At 40.7% G+C, this 24993-nt stretch overlaps 1 protein-coding gene across 3 annotated transcripts; it reads left to right on the top strand.

Moving 5' to 3' along the window:
- Nucleotides 1-22154: 22154 nt before the first annotated feature.
- LOC140874768 (FCS-Like Zinc finger 8) lies at nucleotides 22155-24993 on the top strand. Of its 3 annotated transcripts, none has more exons than XM_073278156.1 (4): nucleotides 22155-22358; nucleotides 23074-23154; nucleotides 23259-24092; nucleotides 24590-24993. In XM_073278156.1, the coding sequence occupies exons 3-4, from the start codon at nucleotides 23302-23304 to the stop codon at nucleotides 24696-24698; spliced, it is 900 nt and encodes a 299-aa protein (XP_073134257.1). In that variant the 5' UTR covers nucleotides 22155-22358; nucleotides 23074-23154; nucleotides 23259-23301; the 3' UTR covers nucleotides 24699-24993. The 3 variants fall into 3 exon arrangements, with proteins under 3 accessions (XP_073134257.1, XP_073134258.1, XP_073134256.1); XM_073278157.1 differs by having other exon boundaries at nucleotides 22155-22373; XM_073278155.1 differs by having other exon boundaries at nucleotides 22155-22544.

Genomic DNA, 24993 nt, shown 5'->3' with positions numbered 1-24993 from the left:
TCGAGATGTTTGGTTTGTCAACAGGTCAAGGCTGAACATCGACGACCAGGTGGATTACTGCAGAATCTTGAGATTCCCGAATGGAAGTGGGAGCACGTGACTATGGATTTTGTTACCCACTTTCCTATGACTTCACGTCAGTGTGATGCTATCTGGGTTGTCGTTGACCGTTTGACAAAATCAGCACATTTCATTCCTTATAACCGGGAGTATTCTTATGATCGCATGGCACGCTTATATATCCAGGAGATTGTGCGATTACATGGGATTCCAGTGAGTATTGTCAGTGATAGAGATCCGCGATTTACTTCACGTTTTTGGGGTAGTTTTCAGCAGGCGTTGGGTACCACTCTGAGTTTGAGCACTGCGTATCATCCGGAGACTTATGGGCAGTCAGAGCGCACTATTCGTACTCTGGAGGATATGCTACGTTCTTCTGTCATGGACTTTGGTTTATCTTGGCAGGATCAGTTACCTTTGATTGAATTTGCCTACAATAACAGTTATCATCGTAGTATTGATATGGCACCTTTTGAGGCATTGTATGGTCGACGGTGTCATACTCCGTTATTCTGGGATGAAGTCGGGGAACGGCAAGTCGAGGGTCCTGAATTGGTGCAGCAGATTGTAGACAAGGTAGATTTGATCAAGCATAGGATCAAAGTTGCTCAAGATAGACAAGCCAGTTATGCGAATATTCGCCGCAGGCCACTTCAGTTTGAGCCTGGTGAATATGTTTTTCTACGAGTATCACCTTTCAGGAAGGTGATGAGATTCGGTGTGAAAGGCAAGTTGTCTCCTCGTTACATTGGGCCTTTCCAGATACTGGAGAAGATCGGAGATGTTTCTTATCGTTTGGCTTTATCGCTATCTCTTTCCAGTATACACAATGTTTTTCATGTGTCGTTGCTTCGACAGTACATAGCTGATGAATCTCATGTGATTCAGTCTACTGATATTCAGCTAGAGCCAGATCTGTCTTTTGTTGAACTACCAATCTGTATCCTAGACAGGAAGGAGAAAGTTCTTCGGAACAAGACTATACCACTTGTGATGGTACAGTGGCAGCGCCGAGGCGTTGAAGAAGCAACTTGGGAAACTGAGAGTCGTATGCGAGCAGAATATCCTGAGTTGTTTGCTTTGTATTTTTGATTACCATGTAAGATGTAATTACCGTTGTTGTAATAAGACATTGTTTGATGTTTCATATTGTTATCTTGATTTGTCTTTAGATGTTATTTCGCGAACTAAATATCTAAAGGTGCGGAGAATGTAGTAACCCAGAAACCATTTTAAGATAATAATATGTTAAACATGATTAAGGGTTGGTATTTAACCAATTTCGGAGTGTTATTGTACTTCAGAAGTAAAATTTGGGCTTTTTAATTTTGGGCCGGATAGTAAGCTCCGATCCCAGATAGTAAGCTCCGATCCTAGATAGTAAGCTCCGATCGGAACGGAAGCTCCGATCCTGGAACGGAAGTTCCGATCCCCAGCTGCCAGCAATGATCGATGACTCAATCGCGAGTTTTGACAAGTGTCGATCATAGAGCAGATCGGAAGCTCCGATCGTAGATCGGAAGTTTCGATCCTGGCGTGGCAGACATGCACGGAATGAGCTGGATCGGAAGCTCCGATCCTGAAATCGGAAGTTCCGATCCTGGCCGAGAAATTTGGCTATAAATAGGGCCGTTCAGAGTTCATTTTCAATTACGAATTTCCGAGTTTCCTTCTTCAGTTATATAGTGTGAGTTATACACTTGAGGGCCCTATCGGTTATAATCGAAGTTCTGGAATAACCAAGTTGTGGTTATAGTTATCCGGGACTAGCGTCTTCAAAGGGCTTGCTTCGGACGAAGGTATGGTTCGGGAATCGATTTAAGTTTTGGGAGTACTTATTAGCTTAGTTAAGGCTTATAGAACTTGTGTAGTGATACGGTGAACTTTTGAATATAGGCTTGGAACCTAGGATCTACTTTACTTGAACTAGCCTAGAGGTACGTACACATTGACTGAGATTGCCAGCGAGTATACATGTTTATATGTTGCATTTATTTGGCATTATTATATGGCATGATGTATGATTTACCGTTTTCTATATTCATATGTCATGTGCATATACACGTTGAGTCTATTCCTTGTTATACCTGATTATAGAGCCGCTCAGCTCTATACTCGATAGTCTGTCACTGAGAGTACCGCGACGGCGGGGGCATTTATGTCTGTCTACTCTGGTGTACTAGACGAGTGTGGTTGCACCCAGAGGTTGATCCGTGCGGTGGCAGCACTCATATGGCGCCGGTTCTGAGCATGACTTTTCAGATGACCATGTACCAGTCATCATGTTGCATGCATTATATACATATGTTTACTCATGTCTATGTACTGGGCGTAGCTCTCACGTCCTAGTTGTTATCTTGGACACCCTATTCCATGGGGCAGGTCGCAGGATGGACGGAGCTGGTCGTTCAAGGCAGGACTAGGGAGCAGGAGCCTTGAGGAGTTTATTATACAACATGATTTGTTAGCTGTATAATGTTTATTTTAAGAATTTCGATATGGTTGTATCATTACAGATTTAAGCCTGAATTATATTACTAAGCTGATATGTAATTTATGGTTAAGTTTCCACACGTTTTTACCCTGTTAAGTATATTGCTGTATTAAGTTTAATGCATGCTATTAGTTGCCAGTTAGTAGGTGATTCCATGCAGGGTCAATACAGGGGCATTTATGTCTGTCTACTCTGGTGTACTATATGAGTGTGGTTGCACCCAGAGGTTGATCCGTGCGGTGGCAGCACTCATGTGGCGCCGGTTCTGAGCATGACTTTTTAGATGACCCTGTACCAGTCATCATGTTGCATGCATTATATACATATGTTTACTCATGTCTATGTACTGGGCGTTAGCGCTCACGTCCTAGTTGTTATCTTGGACATCATATTCCATGGGGCAGGTCGCAGGATGGATGGAGCTGGTAGTTCAAGGCAGGACTAGGGAGAAGAAGCCTTGAGGATTTTATTATACAGCAGGATTCGATAGAGCTGTATAATGTTTACTGTTTAAGTTTTCGATTTGGTTGTATCACTACAGATTTAAGCCTGGATTATATTACTAAGCTGATATGTAAATTATGGTTTTATTTCCGCATGTTTTACTCTGTTAAGTTATTTTGCTGTATTAAATTTAATGCATGCTATTAGTTGCCAGTTAGTAGGTAATTCCATGCAGGGTCACTACATATTTCGCAGCCAACGTGGTGATAAAGGACAACTTTTTCACCCAAAAATGAAAGATCCAAGAAGGTTTGAAGAAACTATGTTGACAATAACAACAGAACAAGAACTCCAAACAGAGGATATGGAGCTTCTCAAGGTAACTCTAAATCACAGAGATATAGAGTTAGAGAATAAAGTATCCCTTGAAGATGTCAAAAAGAGGCTCAAAGAAAGTTACAACGAGCATCCTTTGGCATGGTGGGATAGAAATCAACTCAAAGTCAGTCTTACTCTAAAGGAAGACAAAGATTATGAATTCGTTAGATATAAGTCTATCCCGATGAACATAACAGATCAAAGGGATATGAGAATGATTATCAAGGAATATTTGGACCTTGGTTTAATCAAAGAAGGAGTTTCACCATATAGCAGCCCAGGTTTTCTGGTTAGAAATCATGGTGAAATAAAAAGAGGGAAACCCAGACTAGTTATTAACTACCAAGGTATTAATAAAATCCTGGAGTTTGATGGATACTTCATACCGAGTAGAGAACACCTAATTAGCTGTGTACGAAATGCTAAAGTGTTCTCAAAATTTGATTGTAAGTCTGGATTTTACCAGATTCGAATGGAAGAAGGAAGTAAGAAATTCACAGCCTTCTCTACTCCACAAGGACACTATATTTGAGAAGTTATGCCTATGGGATTAGCTAATGCACCCCAGATATTTCAAAGAAAGATGGATAACCTTTTTAAAGATTATTTCAACTTTATGTTTGTTTATATTGATGATATTCTTATAGCATCAAAAAATATAGACGAACACGTTAAACACTTAGAGATTTTCTCTAAAATTTGTAAACAAGAAGGACTGGTTTTATCTGAAAAGAAAGCAGTCATAGCAACGAGGAAAATTGAATTCCTCGGTATTGAGATTGATGAAACTGGAATAATTCTACAACCCCATATTGTGGAAAAGGTAAAGAATTTTCCAGATAAACTCAAAGATGTAAAACAACTCCAGAGTTTACTTGGAGTAGTTAATTTTGCAGGGATGTTCATTAACAATCTAGCAATGTACAAAAAGGTGTTCAGTCCTTTGTTAAAAAAGGATGCTAGGTTTATATGGGCCGATGACCATACTAAAGGGGTAAACCAATTAAAAGAGATATGTAAGAATCTCCCAAAAATGGCTATACCCATAGATGAAGATGATCTGGTATTATTTACGGATGCCAGTGACGATTGGTGGGCAGCAGTCCTTACCAAGATCACTCCAGATGGGGAAATACCATGCAGATACTGTAGCGGTTTTTTTTGCAGAATCTGAGGCCATTAGATGACATATCAACGAGAAGGAATTTTATGCAGTTAAAAGGGCTTTTGAAAAATGGCCATTATTTTTACTTGCTAAAAAATTCACTCTGAAGGTTGATAACACCCAGTTAAAAGCTTTCTTAAAAAATAAGATTGAATCTAAACCTGAGAAAGCTAGGTTATTAAGATGGAAAACATTATGTCAAAATTATATTTTTGATATTGTTATTATTAAATCTCATGAAAATATTCTTGCAGATTTCTTAACAAGAGATGGAAGGCAGTGACGTGGATTCCATCATGAAAATGCAGAGGCATCTCAGAGAACACCTTGGGTTGCTTCAAAACGAGTTCAACCAGTTAGCCATTAATGCTGAAATGGCCGGCAGGTTACAACAAGCTGATCGGATTAAAGTATCTAATCGAATTACAGGATGTATGCAAGCTCAAACACAACTATGGGCTGCTATTCAAGGGCCAATTATGAAGGCTATAGAGAAACCATTGGTTTCTCATAAACAAGATATGCTAAAATCATTGATTTTACAAAAACAAGAAATACAACCACCGGTTGTGAAACAAGAAGTTGAGGAATATAAAACTCAAGAAACAAGTGCTAATCTATCATCAGCCTTTGATGATCTGGATGAAGCAACAATTGATGAGGATAACTCATCAAGTCAACCCTCCGCCTCTGGGGTAAAAGAGGAAGAGATCAATCTTAGGCCCAACACTGGCAAGGGCAAATCTAAGATTGATACTAATCCATCTATTATTTCTCCATTCCAGGTTTATCAACAAAGGTGGGAGAAATTGAATACAAGGAGTGAAATCAACCTGAACACTTGCAGGGTTGATGTTGCAGGAATATATCCAAGGGTTTGGCTAAAAAACAATGTCAATCCTAAAGATGTAAAACTCTGGTATGAATTTGGGGCTTTGGCCTCAGTTTATACAACATCACCAAGCTTTCCAGAGATATCACAGTTACCAAAATGGATCCAAGAAGCAGTCCAAGAAACATGGGCAAATAATGATCATTTGGCCAGAGGAGATGTGCTTGAGTTATACTTTTTCAGTGCAGCTCCAGAACCAACAGTGAAAGGATTACACGAACACTTTCATTTTATCAATCTGAGGAGACCTGATATAAACAGTCATAAATTTATCAAAGATCCTAAAACTGAAGAAATACCCTTGGTGTCCACTTTCGGGGAAAATGAGATCTCAACCAGAAGGGCATGGAGTATTTGGGTCTGTCTTACTGAGATGGATAAAGTCAAGGTTCCATTCAAATTTTATCAGAATTCTGTGAATGGATCGTTCCTGTTAAACACAATGACAGGAAAAACTACAACATTTGCGGAAGAACTCTTCGAAAAGAAGAGAAATCTTTTGTGGAACAACAAGCTGTCGGGGAGTAAAAAAACTCGCCAAAAATTCTGTAACATGGCTCATATTGGATGATGGTCAGAGAATATCTGCCCAAAATTCCCAAATCAGAAGGAGCCAGATTTTGGAAAAACCTTTAGACCCCGAACGGATTGAAAGGATTTTTTGAGACAAGAAAAGATGGACAAGGACCACCGAAGATGCGTTTTCACAGGGCCTACTTCAAAAGCAAAAGATGCCCTGAAAATAATAAAGCAGACATGTAAGGAGAATAAAGCCAAAAGAAAGTGGCAGACATGTGATTCCTCCACTAGTAAAAGATGCCATCAATAATGGCATAAAGAAATACAAGACAGCTGTGAGATTCCCTGAAGTTTCTCGGTGAAACGAGTGGAACTACAGCTATAAATACAGGCATTTGAGGAAGCTGAAGATATCGATCATTCCCTTCAGTTTTCTTACAAATAAATTTTTGTAATATTTCTCTCTCTTTGTATTAAGTTTTCTTTTATGTATTTCAAGAACAAGGCTACTATGAGTAGCTAAACAAGTTGTTTTCTCCTCTTCAAAGGAGTTGATTTATGTAATAATATTATGTCTGAATAAATTTCCTAAATCTCTCGTTCTTTCATGTTCATATTTTATAATTAAATTTATATACCATACGCCTTAAGGTAGAAAACGAATTAAGGCTGTGCTGGGTGTCGTTGAAGGAGCTTGTGCAGAAACCATCTGTTGCGACTGCGTGGTTGGAGTGTGAGAAGCACTTCTTAAAACTCGGCAGGTATGACCCGACGACATTATGGTCAAAAAGGTATTTAAATTTAATTCATCTTACGGAAGCGTGTTGGACCCTAATCTGGATTATATCGGCTGGAAACCTTGCGTAACTAATAATCTTGCATGGCCGGAACTTGTTCGATAGGTATAACAAAGTCACGTACAAAGGATTAGTTTTAATTATATTTTAATTCAAATATGGGGACCACTAAGGAGTGAAAATAAAGAAAGGGGTGAGTATGAAGTTAAGTTAAAAAAAAGTTTGATAGTGGAAAGTTTAAAATAATTTTCCCTTTTAGAAATTTATAATAATAAACGTAATAATCCTATGAAATAAAAATTATAATCAAGATTATATTCATATCTATATATTATTCATTCATATTTTATTATATTTATACACATCATTTATTCATTCTATCCATAAAAATCAAACGGTATCTAAACGGATGCCAGTAGACTTGTCAAATTGGGCTAGGCCCGTCGGGCCAGCCCGCCCCGCCATGGAAATGGGTTGGGTTGGGTTGGGTTGGGTTGGCCAAATCTCAGCCCGTTTGGAGGCGGGCCAAACGGGCTGAGCCCGTGCGGGCCACGGGTTAGGGCGGGCTGGCCCGCCGCGGGTTGGGCTGGCCCGCCAAATATTTTTTTATTTTTTTTTTTGCAAAATTGTATTTTTTTTAGTGTTTTTTATACATATTTTTTAGTTTTATTGAACTTATTTTGAATGAATTTTGATGATAATAAACTATATAGTATTTTTAAATTTTTTTCATATTTTTTTTTACTAATTAATTTTATATATTATTAAATTTTAATAGTAATACTTTTTAATATTGATTAAACTATTTGATTAAATTTTTATTTTTCATTTTCTTACCATTTCAAGTGTTTTTAATTTTTTTTTTGAATTTAAAAATTAACATTTATTTTATAAAAAAAATTAATAAAAAATTAGGTGGGCCGGCCCACTTAACCCGCGGCCCAAGGCGGGTTGGGTTGGGCTGAGCATTTGGAAGCCCGCCCCGCCTAAAGGCGGGTTGCGGGCCGGCCCGTTTTGACATGTATAGATGCCAGTTATACTCCATCACAATATTTTCTTTTTTTTAGAATCATCACTATATTTTCTCGTTAAATTAAAAACTTAAAATCCTCGAAATTTAACCGGATTCAAACACCTCTTAATGGCCACGTAATCGGGCCCAGATTAATTATTCTTAACGCGATGAGTACGATGTTGACATAAAAAAAATGAAAAGAAAAGAAAATAATAATAAAAAAACAAACAAATCATTATTTATAAATGGGACCAGTCCACGCATACTCGAGCGTCTTTGATTTTTAATTAATAATTAATAATTATTCGCGTACTCGCATTGCGTATGTAATGTTATATACAAATATTATGTTTTGTATGTATATAATATAAATTTATATTTTTCAAACTATTTTATTTTAATTTTTTCTTTTTGAAATTTGATAATTTTGTCAGGTTTGTTTTTTAAATAATAAATTAAAAGTGAGCATACCAAGAGACTATTATGGTGTTTTTTCTTTATACATATTATAGATAATAGTAATAACTAATAAATAATACACACCCAGCAAAATATCATTTTAAACCCATTGTTTTCATATATTGTTTTTAAAAGGTGAAATTTTTGTGTAATTGTTTTATTAAAGCTAGTTAACTTTTTGCACGCATATCATGTTTTTTAATTAAAATAATTATTTAAACATGATAGTTTTTGTTTTTATAAAATTATTAAATTTTAACATTATTTTTATTCGGAGTGATATACCTATTTAAAATTTAGAAGTATAGATATATATTTAAAAAATATTTAAATAATTTAAAAGATTTTGAAAATGGATAATTTTACACCAATGCACAAAAATTTGTTATTCTAAAGGTCTAGTGTTTTATAATATATAAAATATAGATATATAATGAAAGAATATTCTATTCTATGAATCGATCTCACGATATATATCAATGAGATGGATTGATCCGATCTATATTTTGATATAAAAAAAATCATGTTATCCAATGATGTCCCGGTAAGCCAGGGGGGCCGGGACACGAATGACCCGGAGTGGTAGGGCTGTCTTAAGGTAGCCCAGTAGCCTCAGGCGCCCGGAAAACCAGGTCTGCAGGACTTATACAAGGCCCGTGTTTTAGGGGCATGATCCCCACGATTATCACCAACCCAAGCTTTCCGGGTTCATCGTACATGACAGGCAAACATGGGCAACTACCACACCCACGATCCAGATCGTGGCCACTACCCGGGAATTGCGGAGTGACACTCTCACTCCAAGGCCTTTAAATATCTGGTCACAGATATTGGTAGGGGTATGTTCACTTAAATTTCCAAAGCACTATATTCATTTTTCTTTAAAAAGCCCACTCTATTTCTAAGTCTAACTTAAGCATCGGAGTGGCCCCGCCGGAACTTTCTCCGGCGTCCCACTAACGTGCTTTTTATCCCCTTCTTTGGTGTGCAGTTCATCTCGATTAAGGAAGGGCAGTTCATATATCACTTTCATTAGTCCGATCACCACGTCAGGCCCACAACACTACCCTGATAGCCCGGGCCCTGGTTTTACTACCATCATCATTGGCGCCGTCTGTGGGAAGCTTGTTTTATAGACGTAGATATGGCTTCTCATGATCAAACATTACCTGGAGACCATCAGCCAGGACGGAATATTACCATTCCCTTGGAGCAATTAGAATCATTTGTCCAAGATGTGGTACGGAAGTCGTTGATAGCTGCAAAGCAACCACAATCAAAGGACATAACAGTGGAGGAAGAAGGAAATCAGGGTAATCCAAACCCTATTGCCCAGGTTCAAGAAGGAGAAGAAGAAGAAAGCTCTTGGATGCACTCAATACAGCCGTCCATGGCAGATGAGTTGCATGAGCTCAGGAGAAAGGTACAGAAGTTGGAGGAGGGGGGTTCCCAAATGGCTTGCCCCATCAAAATTCCGGGTTGCCCTTTTTCACAGGAGGTGATAGAGGAACCCTTGCCACTAAATTACAAGTCGACTAAAATCCGGGAATACGATGGGAGCACAGACCCAGAGGAGCACCTGGCTCGGTTTGAAAATGTAGCCATGCTACATTGCTATGGGGATAAGATCAAATGCAAAGTCTTCCTAACCACTTTGGTGGATTCATCCCAAAGATGGTTTGAGAAGTTGGAGCCCCAGAGTGTTCAATCATTTGCCAAATTCAAGCAAGTGTTTTTGCAGCACTTTGGCAGTAGCAAGAGGTATAGGAAAACTGCCTATAGCCTTTTTGAAGCAAAGCAGTCAGGAGAGGAGTCTTTACGAACCTACATCAAAAGGTTTAACAAAATTGCTTTGGAGGTCCCGACTTGTGCCCAGGAGACCAAGATCACGGCTTTCACTCAAGGTCTTCGGGAGGGGGAATTTTTCAAATCACTGGTGAAAAAAGCACCCCGGACCTTCGAAGATTTGCTGGCTCGGGCTGAAAAATACATTAACATGGAGGAAGCTCAGAGGCAGAAAAAGGAGGTGGCCCGGCGGGAGGGAGGCCGGGAACAAGGAAGAAGTAGGGAGAACCATGATCCCATGGGGCGATTGTCCCGGTATGCTCCGTACCGAGGGACCCGAGATAAGGCTGTTCATATGTGTGAAGAAAGGGTCGACACGCAGACCCCTGTTTCTAAGGAGAAGCTCTGGAAGTACTGTGCACTTCATCAAGAGTGCACTCATGACACCAGTGAGTGTCGAACTCTGAAGCAAAGACACCAACTGCCTTATGCTAGAGATGGTTGGCCGGTCCCAAAAAAGCCTCGAAGCGTGCCTTGGTTTCGGGGGTCACAGACGTCGATTCCTCCCCGGGATGCCACCAGCTCTCGGGAAAAAGGAAAACAAGAAATGGATCATGCAAAAAAAGACAAAACATCTGGAGATGGGCTGGCCAAAGGTATCATTAACATGATATCGGGAGGATCTACGGATGGAGATTCCAACCGGGGTAGGAAGGCCTGGAGTCGGAGGGAAATCTTAGGGGTGGAGGAAGGAAGGCAGGGGGCGGGGCCAATCATTACATTTGGACCCCAAGACCTGGAGGGAGTAAACTTACCCCATAATGATGTCTTGCTTATACAAGCTCGGATCGCCAATTATGATGTTCGAAGGGTGTTCGTTGACTCGGGAAGCTCAGTGAATGTCCTTTTTCAAGAAGCATTCGAGCAGATGGATTTGCAGGGGTATGAGTTGAGCCCGGTAAAAACCGCCTCATATGGTTTTGCCGGGCACACTGTCCAACCCCAAGGGGAAATGTTGCTGCCTATCACCTTGGGATCAGGAGATGAGAAGAGGACGGTCATGACAAGATTCACATTAGTGGAAGCACCTTCTTCCTATAATGTCATCTTGGGTAGGCCGGCTATGAACTCTTTCAAAGCCGTAGCCTCAGCTTACCATCAAAAGATCAAGTTCCCAGTGGGAGATAAGGTTGGAGAAGTTCGAGGAGATCAGCCTTCCTCCCGAAAATGCTATGCCGAGACAGTGAAGATAGACTACAAGAGGGAAAAACAGAATGGAAAGGTAGGAGCCTTGGGGGGAAGAGAAGTCTGTTCGGTGGAGGAATCTAAAAGCGAGTATGAAGAGGTAGAGATGGAACCCGGGCAAACAGGGAAGTCTGTTAAGATAGCTCGGGATTTAGATGCATGGTTGATGGAAGCATTGAGAGGCTGCCTCATTCAGAATAAAGATGTGTTCGCCTGGGCTCAGGGTGATTTGGTGGGAGTTTCATCCCGGGTGACGGAACACAAACTAAACATCAGCCCAGGTTCCCGACCTGTCATACAAAAGAAGAGGCATTTTGGGGCCGAGAAGGATAAGGTGATAACGGAGCAGGTTCAAGAGCTACTGCGGGCCGGGCACATCAAGGAAATACAATTTCCTACTTGGTTGTCCAACGTAGTGCTAGTACCAAAGGCCACGGGGAAGTGGAGAATGTGTGTGGATTTCCGGGATTTAAATAAAGCTTGTCCCAAAGATTGTTACCCTCTGCCCCGAATTGACCAGTTGGTGGACTCTACATCCGGGTGTGAGTTGCTGAGCTTCATGGATGCATACCAGGGCTATCATCAAATTCCTTTAGCCCTGGAAGATCAAGACAAAGTCAGCTTTGTTACCTCGGGAGGTACTTTCTGCTACGTAGTGATGCCATTTGATTTGAAGAATGCAGGAGCTACGTATCAGCGGATGATGGACAGAGTGTTCCGGGAACATGTGGGCCGAAATGTGGAGGTATATGTGGATGATATATTGGTGAAGTCCAGGACCCGGGATAGTTTCTTACCCGACTTGGAGGAAACTTTTGCGACAGTTCGGCGATATGGGATCAAATTGAACCCGGCTAAGTGTATGTTTGGGGTGAAAAGTGGCAAGTTTCTGGGGTTCATGGTCACTGAACGGGGGATAGAAGTCAACCCTGAAAAAGTGAAGCTGTTGCGGGAAATGCCTTCACCAACATCTATTAAAGAGGTACAGCGATTAACCGGCCTGATTACAGCCCTGGCCCGGTTTATAGCTCGATCAGCTCATCGCAGCTATCATTTTTTCCAAGTGTTGCGTAAAGCCCAGAGGTTCGGCTGGACTGAGCAATGCGAGCAGGCCTTTCAGGAGTTGAATGAGCATCTGGCTAGCTTGCCTATCTTGGTTAAGCCGGAACCAGGGGAACGATTGTGGATATATCTATCCACTACAGAAAAGGCGGTCAGCACTGTCTTGATAAAAGAGGAAAAGGGAGATCAGAGGCCTGTGTACTACGTCAGCCATGCTTTGAAGGGGGCGGAAGTTAGATATACGGAAATTGAGAAGATGGCCTTGGCTCTAGTAATAACGGCCCGGAAATTGAGACCTTATTTCTTGTCTCACCCGGTAACTGTTCTTACTAATAGCCTCCTGGGGCGTATTATGACTCATCCAGATGCCTTGGGAAGACTCGTGAAATTGGAATTAGGAGAATATGATATTGAGTACCAGCCACGTAAGGCTATCAAAGCCCAGGCTTTGTCAGATTTTTTGACAGAGGTGGCCGTTTTTGGCCGAGAAGAAGTGTGGAGGGTTTTTGTAGATGGAGCAAGTGGTGCTGGAGGCAGTGGTGTGGGGATCATCCTGATCTCACCGGCCCAAGAGAAGATTGAGATAGCCGTGAAGCTAGACTTCCAGGCCTCCAACAACGAAGCTGAATACGAGGCTGTGATAGCGGGGATGCAACGAGCCCGGGATGTCGGGGTAAGTCATATCATAATTTATTCTGACTCTCAGTTGGTTGTTCAACAAGTAAACAAAACCTTCTGTACTCGAGAGGAGAAATTGATAAAATATTGTAAGATGATTGAAGAGCTCGGGGCCAGTTTCGACACTTGGAGTATAGAGCAGATACCCCGGGAAAGAAATATGGAAGCAGACGCCTTGGCTAAGAAAGCGGCCGCGGGGGAAGGTGATTGTAGCGAATCCCTTCTGCAAAGGGAAACGGTGGCTGCCATAGAAGCCGGGGAACCGGTCCTCCAAGTAAAAACATGGAAAGCCCCGATTGTCAAGTACCTAACTCAGGGGAGCCTCCCGGAGGACAAAGAACGAGCCCGAATCATACGAAGACAGGCAGCCAGGTTTGCTATCTTGGGAGGAAGCCTGTATAGGCGTTCCTACCAGGGCCCTTTGCTCAAATGTTTGGAGGAAGGAGAAACCGAATATGTCTTGCGGGAAGTGCACGAGGGATGTTGTGGAAACCATGGAGGGTCTATGAGTCTGGTCCGAAGGGTGTTGCTGTCAGGATATTGGTGGCCAACTATGCAGGCAGACGCATACAAGATTTCCCGGTCTTGTGAAGGATGTCAGAGGTTCGGAATTATACAACATAGCCCGGCAAGCAACTTGACTCCGATATGGGCATCCTGCCCCTTTGATCAATGGGGTCTGGACATAGTGGGACCTTTTCCACTAGCCCGGGCACAGAAGAAGTTCTTGTTGGTAGCTGTTGATTATTTTTCCAAGTGGGTGGAGGCAGAGCCTTTGGCAAAAATAACAGAGGCCGAGGTGATGAAGTTTTTATGGAAAAGTATAGTATGTCGATTTGGGCTACCAATAAAGCTGGTCTCGGATAATGGCAGGCAATTTCAGGGCCAAAAATTGGCAGACTGGTGTGCTGAGATGGGCATCAAGCAGGTTTTCACCTCGGTCGCCTATCCTCAAGCTAATGGCCAAACAGAGGTAACCAATCGTACTATTGTTCGGTCTTTACAGGCGCGATTGCATGGAATGGGGAAAGATTGGGTTGAAGAGATCCCGAGTATGTTATGGGCCTATCGCACCACTCCACACACTGCAACACAAGAATCACCTTTTAGCCTGGTATATGGGTCAGAGGCTATTTTGCCTGTAGAGATCGGACAGCCTTCAGCTCGGATTAAAGCATATGAGGACACAGACGAAGGAGCCCGGGCACAAGAATTGGATCTCATTGAAGAGCGAAGAGAGAAGGCGGCTCGTAGAATGGAGGCCTACAGAGCTCGGGTGATGAGAGCCTATAATCAGAAGGTCCGGCCTCGGGAATTCCAAGAGGGAGAATTTGTGTTGAAAAGAGTTAATCCAGCAGGGGAAGTAGGGAAGCTAGATGCCCGATGGTAGGGACCATATAATCTTATCAGAAAAGTCGGTGCCAATACTTGGTACCTACAAGATGGCCAGGGACGCCCCCTCAAGCGACCGTGGAATGCTTTACATTTGAAGAAGTATTTTGTGTAATGCTTTGTATTTAATGTTTTATTAATGAAGAAGTTTTATCATGAAAGAAGGCTTGGCATTATATAAGCCTGGGAGGTTCCAGGCCCCGGCACCCATCATAAGCCCAAGGCATATATAAGCCCTTGGCATTATATAAGCCCGGGAGGTTCCAGACCCCGGCACCCATCATAAGCCCAAGGCATATATAAGCCCTTGGCATTATATAAGCCTGGGAGGTTCCAGGCCCCGGCACCCATCATAAGCCCAAGGCATATATAAGCCCTTGGCATTATATAAGCCCGGGAGGTTCCAGGCCCCGGCACCCATCATAAGCCCAAGGCATATATAAGCCCTTGGCATTATATAAGCCCGGGAGGTTCCAGGCCCCGGCACCCATCATAAGCCCAAGGCATATATAAGCCCTTGGCATTATATAAGCCCGGGAGGTTCCAGGCCCCGGCACCCATCATAAGCCCAAGGCATATATAAGCCCTTGGCATTATATAAGCCCGGGAGGTTCCAGGCCCCGGCACCCATCGTAAACCCAAGGCATATATAAGCCCTTGGCATTACCTACTCTTTTATTTATATATATCAGGCATTACATAATGAATAACAAGAATAGAGGAGTTCCATTGACAACAGAATATAAGAGGAGGGGCTCTTGCGGCCCAATTACAAATAATAATTCAAAGGGCGGGGCTATTAGAGGGACCGGTTGTCTGACTTGGGGCAGCCCTCGCATTTTCAGCTCCTTGGGTGGCGGGGAGGGAGTCGATGGCCTTATCCAAGTCGGGAAAATCTCTCTTGTCAGCAGACCATAGGCCAGCTTCCTCGAATTGATCTCGGCATTTGTAAAATCCGACCTGGAAAAAGGTGTACGATCTGTCCACCACTGCCTCTTGAAACTCAGCAGAAGATAGGAAGGTTGTTTTGAGCTCTTCCTCTGACTTCAGGCGAGTTTCCAGAGCTGACACTGCTTTCTCCGCTTTATCCCTTGCGCTAGCCGCTTCTGCTTGAGCCTCTGCAGCCCGGTTTTCTGCCGCTCTCAACTCACCCGTAGTGGTGGCTAGAGCATCTCGAGCCTGCCTTAGATCAGCTTCAGAGCGGGCACGATCCAGCTGAGCAGAGTGAAGACTTTGCTCGGCCGCCTCCAGGGCTGAACGGAGACTAGACGCCACTTGATCATGACTTTGTTGTGCCATCATCAAGTCTTGTTCCAGCTTTTTGATCAACTCCGCGGCAGCCCGAGATTTCTCAGCCTCTACGTGTGCCCGATCAGTCTCAATCCGACCAAATTTGGTCGCATCTTCATAGCTGTCCACCAGCATATGCAATCCCTGAAAGCAGAGGTGTTAGAAATAGAAAACATGACACGTTCGAGACTAGGAGAAGTAAACTTATGGATATAACCCGGTTGGTGCCCTCGAAATACTTCACGGTTGGGTTTTGGTTGTAGAGGTGGAGCTGCTCCGCAGAAGTCAAGAGGTCCTTCAGCATCCGCACTCCCCGGCCAGAGGCCCCGGCTTGGAATATATTTTCCCTTGCACCAAAGGGACTAGATCCCTGGGCAGCCTGGTAAAAGGGGGCCAATGGGGGGAAGGAGGGAGAGGAAGCAGCCACCTCTTCTGGGTCACTAAGAATGACCATTTCTGGCTCCTCTAGGGTTTTCCTCTTCCGCGTCAAAGGAAAGGAGGGACCGGCAGCAGAAGGAGCCGGCTCATTCGTCCACCCTACCTCCACAGATGGAAATGGCAGGGGTATGGCAGAAGGTGAAGGAGCGACGACCTCGGATGTGACAACTGCAGTGGCAGCCTCCTCACCTAGGCCTTGTTGAGCCCTGCGTTCCTCCACTAGTTGAAGAACTCGGGCTTTTCTCGCTGCCTCTGCAGCCCTGGCTTCTTCCTTTTCCCGGGCAGCTGACTTCTCGGCTGCCCGTTTCTGAGCAAAGGCCTGCTTCATCAGTCGAGATTTTTTCTTCTTAGGCGGGGCTGGGGATGCTGCGCAAAAATGATAAAAATCGGTACATTACAAACAGCATATAAGAGAAGCAAATATATGGTAACAGTAAAGCATACCAGGGACTGGGGCCGACTCATCATATTCATCAATAATCCGGTCAACCGGATCAGTTACCCGGGCACCCAGCCCGTAATCATTCAAACTTTTTTCCTCCAGGAGAGGGGCTGAAGGAAACTTCTGGTTTTCCACTAGCTCTTGGGTTCGGAGGTAGGGTTCCTCCAACTTATAATTTTTAGGGAGCTCGGGTTGAGGAGGAAGGGCCGTCAAGAATTGGGTAGGTCTGGTTCGGGCACCAGGGAGTTGAATATAAAAGAATCTCTCTTTCCATCCCTTCCACGAGGACGGGGTATCATCTAGAAACCGGGCATGCTGCCGGGCATTCAAAGAGAAAGCCATATCCGTGAAACAGCAGGCATAATAGTAGTGAAAGATGAGAGGGGTGATGGCTAAGTTGTTCGCTTTAAAAAGAACATAAGTGGCAGCCATCATGCGGAAGGCATTGGGATGAAATTGGTTCAAGGGAACCTTGTAAAAAGAAGCAATTTTATAATAAAAGGGATGAATAGGGAAACGAAGCCCATTCCTGAGCTGTTCCCTGAAGAAGGTATAGAACCCCTCGGGCAGCTGGTCAGCCCGGCCTAGGGGCCCCGGAATGATAATCGAGTATGCCGGAGGAATGTTACCCATAAGCTTAAGTTCCTCTATGGATTCTGGGCGGAGGGTACTGGTAAAGTGGGAGAACCAGGGACCTTCGGGGTTTGGTTTGGGCAAAGGAAGAAGAGGCCCAGACTCGGATACTTTAGCCTTACCCTTGTCCTTAGAAGGCCCGATTTTAGCCTTCTTCGGACGAGAGGAGGAGGGAGCTACTGTGGATCGAACATGTGAGGTGACAGGAGGGGGAGAATCGTGGCGTAAGGCCTCGGATTCTATATCAGAGGAGCCACGAACGTGGCCACCGGAAGTTGAAGATGTTGAATTCGACATGTTCAAAGGACAAGGAAAACTTTAAGGTAAGATAGATAGAAAACTTACAGAAGAAAGCAAGATTGCTACGCGGAGTCGCCGGAGAAGTTTGGTAGCAGGGAGGGAATACGCGAATAGGGAAGGTAAAGGAACAGTGAAGAAAGGGGGTTTTGTTTTTATAGGCGAAGAGCTTCAATGCTGGCCGTAGATGAAAAGATGATCGAAGGGTAAGGATGATCTTGGGAAGTTGAACCGGGCAGCGTAATGATGACGCGGGCAGTCGAAAGGACAGGTAACGGCTTCTGACACCTGCCCGTCTTTTCAAAATTCTAGGGTTAACGTCAGCCCTGCAATTTTTGGACATTACTGGACGATACACCTACAAGGCCGGGGTAGCAAACCTTTGAACAGCCAGGGGCAGGACTGTAAGTCGAGACAGCGAGTAAGGCTCTAGCCCGACTATTTTTGGGCTGAGTAGTGATGCCCCGGCAAGAAAGGGGAGCAGGGCCGCATATGCCCTGGGGAACAGGGGCATAAACAGTCAGGGATTACAGGGTTGTATTAAAGCAAGGGTGGCGGAACCGTAAGTCGGGACAGCGATTAAGACTCTAGCCCGACTATTTTTGGGATGAGTAGTGATGTCCCGGTAAGCCAGGGGGGCCGGGACACGAATGACCCGGAGTGGTAGGGCTGTATTAAGGTAGCCCAGTAGCCTCAGGCGCCCGGAAAACCAGGTCCGCAGGACTTATATAAGGCCCGTGTTTTAGGGGCATGATCCCCACGATTATCACCAACCCAAGCTTTCCGGGTTCATCGTACATGACAGGCAAACATGAGCAACTACCACACCCACGATCCAGATCGTGGCCACTAACCGGGAATTGCGGAGTGACACTCTCACTCCAAGGCCTTTAAATATCTGGTCACAGATATTGGTAGGGGTATGTTCACTTAAATTTCCAAAGCACTATATTCATTTTTCTTTAAAAAGCCCACTCTATTTCTAAGTCTAACTTAAGCATCGGAGTGGCCCCGCCGGAACTTCCTCCGGCGTCCCACTAACGTGCTTTTTATCCCCTTCTTTGGTGTGCAGTTCATCTCGATTAAGGAAGGGCAGTTCATATATCACTTTCATTAGCCCGGTCACCACGTCAGGCCCACAACACTACCCTGATAGCCCGGGCCCTGGTTTTACTACCATCATCATCCAAGATTCGGGTCAAGTCAGAGATTCATCTCAAAAAATTACATCTGATGATCTTATATGATTTTTCTATAATAAAAATAGCGCAAAATCTTTTCTTATATGATTTTTTTATAATAAATATAGCGCAAAATCTTTTATTTTCTCTCAAAATATGATTTATGAAAGGTAGAAAAATTTAAGAATATTGGAACTAAAATAACAATGAAAATATTAGCTATAGTTTTTGTTTTTTTTTTTAAAAAAAGAACAATAGTTTTTGGTCAGTGACGAATGTTTGATCAACGTTCATTTAAATTATATATGGATTTAATTTCATTCAAACTCTAGCTCGGCGACTTACCCCTTTTAAGTTTAATTGAGCATTAAATTTTATAGAATTATACATGACTATTTTCTTTAAATAAATACTTTAGAAATTAAAAATTTAAAAATACAATTTGCCATTACGGTTGGTCTCCAAAAGTGAGATAATGATTGTGAAAGAGGATGCATTTCAAGTACGTGACTTGAACCAAACAAACCCTTTTTCTTTCTTTTTTTTTCTTTTTTTTTTTTTTTTTTTTTACTTTTACAAAAAACACACTGCCTTTGATCAGAAATATTTTACTTTTTTATCATTGCAAAAGCTAAGTGCTTTAGGTTTGTGCAATATCACATTTAAATAATACTCCACTACTCCAATATATATATATATGGAAAATTAAGCAAAAGAATTAAAAAAATTTAACCAAAAAATTTAATTTTTATTTTATATCATCTATAACTCCTTGGTATAAACTATAAACAAGACGATGGATATCAAAATCGATATTACATCTTCGATTTATATGATTTGTAATTTGATAAATTATTGAACAACTGTAGTTATGTAATCTATTTGCACGACATTGAGTGAAGTATATCGTTCGGTTTTTATTTGAACACATTGACTATTATTTAATAAAAAGAATCAATGTTTCTTTTTCAAAAAAAAAATTTAAAAATCAACATTTCTTTATGCTTACTCATTTTCCCACGTTAAGATCCCGTTTAGTATCAAAATCCAGAAAGCATTTTTTAAAAAAAAATGCTTATTTAGTTAATAAAGTGTTTGGATGGTAAAATAAGTGCTTAAAAACACTTTTTAAGTCAAAATTAGAGTTTTTTCAAAAATCAAAAATTATAGCTTAAAAACTTATTTTTTTTAAAAATGTCTACCAAATTCAAACGGGCTCAATTCTTCACCATCGCAAAAAGGTTGTGGAATATCCTCCGGAATATAAATTTTTTTTCCTAACGCTATTTAAGAAGAACATAATGTTGTCTCGCTTTTTGTGCTATGAATTTCATAAAAATTTGGAAATTAGAAAAATATATATTTGGGGTAAATATACAATAATTGAAAGTTTGAGGGGAGAAGACGAAAACCAGGTGGGCAAGTTAAACTCTTAGTTAATGGGGCCCACAGGAAATAGGCCTAGGATTCTACGTCAATCGAGGCCTACTGATAATGATGTAACTGGGCAGTCCGTGAGCCCTAATTTTGGCTATTTTGTGGACCCCACTCTTTTACCAACTCCATTTTTGATTAATTAGTGATCACTTTGTTGCCGGCATTGCGTGCTAATAATCCGTTTTTATATTTAATTTATATTTTAAATAAAACTGCCAAATAAAATTATTATGTTATATATTAAATACAAAAATTGATGAGAGAATAAAAAAATAGTTAGATGAAAAAAAAAGAATAAAAAAATCATAATTGAGGAAAAAAATGAGATAGTGGAAGAAAATGGTTGTGCGTGTTTTTTGTTTATATTTATCTATTATTTTAATGGGCACACTAAAAGACTACACTAAGGGCTTCTTACATAATATATAGGAATAAATTATAAATATGTTTTTAAATTTTTTTTTGTAATTTTAAAAAGTAATGATAATTGAGAGTCTTGATCTTTAATAATAAATTAATAAGTTATAACCGGTGCTCGTTAATATCTAGTGTTCTTTCACACGCATTATTATTATTATACATATTAAAATTTTGTTGGGTTTAATAATTTTTTATTAAAAAATATATTATTTTATTATATTTATGGATTAGATACAATTATACTGATATAGTTTGAATTTTTATATGTAACAAAGAGAAGTTTGAGAAAAAAATCCAATTTTTTTTTTGAGAAATGTATGAAAATTACTAATAAATCTACACCAACAAAGTTAGATATCAAATATTATGAAGGGTAAAATTTTAAACAAACTTGATATCAACAAACTTGATATCACACAATCATACAAAAGTTAGTTGATATAAATGGTTCAATTTTAATAATATTACTAATGTATTGGTGCACGCGATGCGTGCTTGTATATTATTTTTTATTAATGTGATATAAAAATTATCGATGTACTAAATTGTAATTTTAAAAATTATTAAGAAACTAAAATACGATTTAAAATATTAAAAAATAGAGAAAGGACAATTTTGATAAAACAAAAGAAGGTGTCTAAGGTAGAGATTCTTTATATATATATATATATATATAGCACCCATGTGAGCACCTGCTGATGTGTCACTCACCTATTGAATGCGCATGATGCCACGTTAGCACGTGTTCACAGTAGTTGCTCACCATATCATTTCTCTCTATATATATATTAGCTCTCTTGGCATGTGATGTGTGCATACATAAAAAAACACTTTTTTTTTGATAATTTTTGTGTAAATAATAAATATTATTTTATTAGGATATGTTGTTTATATGTGAGATACTATCTTATCGAAATAATTTAAATTTTGAGATATAATAGAGATAAGTTGCAGAAAAAATCAGATATGAGATCCGTCTCACAATTTTTGATTGGTAAGACCATCTAACACATGCAACAAAATAGTACATTGTAACAAAATTATTCAAATGCTGTGAAAATTATGTGCTTGTGTTCATTTTGGTATATCTCAAGTGTGTTTGACTTGAGCATGAAGTTAGAAACTTCTTTATTATTCGTCGTTACTCAACGACGATAAAAATTATTTTTTCAAATCAATAATATTCGAGTTCAGATCTCCACAATAATATATCACTAACGTACAACACGATGGTTACACATGATATAATTAATGCTCAGGTCGAATTCCAGTATCTGTCTTTCGATCTCAACTTAAAACAATACTAGAGATGCACGAACCACTGATCGATTTTGTGAGACGAATCTCATATTTGACTCAAGCTAAGAAAAACTATTTCCTGTATCAAAAATATTATTTTTCGTTATAATTATAGGTCAGATCAACTCGAATCATTATAGATATGTGAGACTATCTTACATAACATGACTATTTTTCAAGGGAAAAAATATAAAAAGAAAGATAAGCACTGTTTGTGTGAGTGTGTAGGAGAGTCAAAGCTAGTGTAGTCAGCCTACGGTGCTACCCACTTGTTTTGTAGTCTGTGTTTGTGGGTTTGGTTGCTTTATAGTTATATTCCCACACACACACTCACACACACTTGGAGTGTGAAAATGTGCGTGTGAGAGAGAAATAAATAGCGGAAAATAGAGCTCTGTTGGCCAGTAATTAAGGGGGAACCCAAGAGGGAGAGAGAGTGACAGAGAGTGGTGAGTAAGTTCTCATTCTGCACAGAAACTGCCATTTGTGGAGTAAAGAGATGTCGATTCTTTGAAACCACTGATTTCCATGCACAGGCACGTTGGGAAATCGTACGCCTTTTTCTTTTTCCAATTATTCCCGTGGGCAAGAAATTAAATTCTCAGAAAGAGGAGAAAAAGGGATTTAAGGGGGTTTTTTTTTTCTTTCTTTTTGCTGTGTGTGTGAAGGAAAAAAAGGGCACCCACTTGCAAAAGGGGAGTGATTTTCTTGAATTTTTTCAGGTATTTTTGGTGTAATGGGTCTTGTCTTTTCTACATGTAAATATTGAATCTTTTTGTGATGATGATGGAAAAAGACCATTTTAGCTGAAATAATATTAGTAGTGGGTAGAAAACAAACAAGGCTGAGAGAAAAATTGTAAAGAAAATAAAAAAGATTAGGAAAAAAAAAAAGAAAGCTTTATGAAATATTTTTTGTTTGTATGTATTAATTGTCTGGCACTGGTGATGACTGTTGGGGTGGGTTTGTATGTCGATTCTTATAAGGAGAAGGGATTCTTGCTCAGGGTAATTAGAGAACAATTACGAAAAATTCGGGTAAAGGACTGAAAACTTCCCTTTTTCTCAAAGGCCCTTTTTCTTGGCTTCTGAATTTGTTCCGAGGCAGCTCGGTGGAGTGGATTTGGGGTGTTGTAATGGATGGGTTTTGTGAAAGATTGAGTCTTTTGTGGTTTGATTATGGAATGGAGTTCTGAATCTTGAGTTTTTGTTTTTCATTGTGTTGAACCCGTGATTTTTGTACCCAAAACAGTGTTGTTCTTGGCGTTTTTGCCTTTGTTTTTGCTACGAAAATTGGCCGGCAGGATTTCCGTATACTTCTGAACAATCTCAGGTGTGTATTCTCCTTATCCCTCTCTGTGTTTCATTTTCTCATCCAGACATTTTGGAGTGAAAATCAAGATCTTTCCCTTTTCTTCTGTATGCATATATATACAGATCGTTAGGAATCTTGGGGACTATTTAAGAACAAGCTTCTGCAATGGCGGATTATGAACCTTTGCAATCTCCGAATAACAATTATAGGCATCGGATTTCCTCGATATTCAGTTCACCTAAGCTGTTCACTGATTTTGTGTCAAAGGGTTCCTCTGAAACTGAACCCATAATGAGTAGTCCAACTTCAATTCTTGATAGCAAGCCATTTTCAGCTCTGAGAAACCCCTTCTGGTCTGAAGCACACACCCCCAAAACTCCTAAATCGGAAACTAAGAATCTTTGGGAGAAATTGGATTCAGGGAAGGTTGGTCTTGGCCTTATTGATGTTCTGATTGACGAGAAATCGGACCCCAATGTGTCCAAACTCGATAGCCGGACGGTTCTCATAGGTTCCCAGTTAAAGATCCAAGTCCCTCCCTTGCTTCCCCCTGTCTTCTCCCCTGCTGATTCACCCATGTCTCCCGGAGATTTCGGGATCAAGACTCGGAATTCTCATGTAGGTTCATTTTCACCCCGGTTTTCCCCGTCTCCCATCAAGAAGTCGCCTTTCACTTCTTTGAATCCCGGTGCTTTTGGTAGCTTATCTGCTACTGAGATGGAGCTTTTAGAGGACTACACATGTGTGATATCTCACGGCCCGAACCCTAAAACAACTCATATATTTGATGATTGCATTGTTGAGAGTTGCAGTGGAGTTGTCAAGTTTACGGATTCGAGGAAAGGGAGCGGGTTTTCGTCGAATTGGTCCATGAGTTACCCCTCTGAGAGTTTCCTCAGTTTTTGCTACAATTGCAAGAGGAATCTTGGGCAAGGCAAAGATATTTACATGTACAGGTTAGCTCACATTATGTGCTTTCAGTTATTTCTACTAATTCAATTCGATTTCTTTTCGATAAGTTTCATGATCATGAATCATGTATATGTCTTGGCATTGTGTAGTTGATAATTGTTTTGCCAATGTCATCTCAAGCTTGAAAGAACAATGGAATTGTTATCTCATGCTGTTAAATTTTAATCGATTTGATTCATGTATGATAGTGATTATGTTCTTGTTGTAAATAGCATGGAGAATCATGGTGGTACCTACATTTTGATCTAAGTGGACAATCAAATTTAAGAACTTTATGTTTATATGGTCTAAACAAAAGTCGAAAAAATCGTAGGGAACAAACTCTTTGGATTTTCGAATATAAGTTCATCATGGAAATTGCAAAGAATTTCAGTCAGATGCTAAGGAGGAGCAATTTCCCTCACTATATACCCTTCTTTCTATTCCCATGTATATTACCGTAGGCCTCTTCGATTATGTTCTAACGTCTGAAATGTTTCAGGGGCGAGAAAGCATTCTGCAGCAGCGATTGCCGCGACAAGGAGATGATGTTGGAGGAGGAAGAAGGGTTGGAAAGTATGGAGTCCGACTATGTTTATTGTACTTCATGACCCCTCTTTCTTAGGATCCAATAAAACTAATCCCGTTTCCATCGATTTTTAGATGTGTTGTTGTTAGTCCGATCGGGGCTCGATTTCGAATTCGCAGATGAATCGAGTCAAGATTGTAGAATAATGTTTGGTTGGTTTGGTATGTTTTTAGAGTTCCATCAAACAGTCTTGTAAATGGACCTGAAATCCAAGAGTTTTGGGTTTGTTTTTGTTTGAATGAAGGATGGTGATGTTTTGCTACTACAATGATTGATGATAATCACATGATTAAGTAGACCTAATGATGATTAAAGTG

This window comes from Henckelia pumila, chromosome 1 (genome assembly GCF_033568475.1).
Source record: "Henckelia pumila isolate YLH828 chromosome 1, ASM3356847v2, whole genome shotgun sequence".
In the NCBI taxonomy this organism is placed as follows: domain Eukaryota; kingdom Viridiplantae; phylum Streptophyta; class Magnoliopsida; order Lamiales; family Gesneriaceae; genus Henckelia; species Henckelia pumila.
Note: the sequence above shows the minus strand (reverse complement) of the source record. Positions and strands in the feature narration are given on the sequence as shown.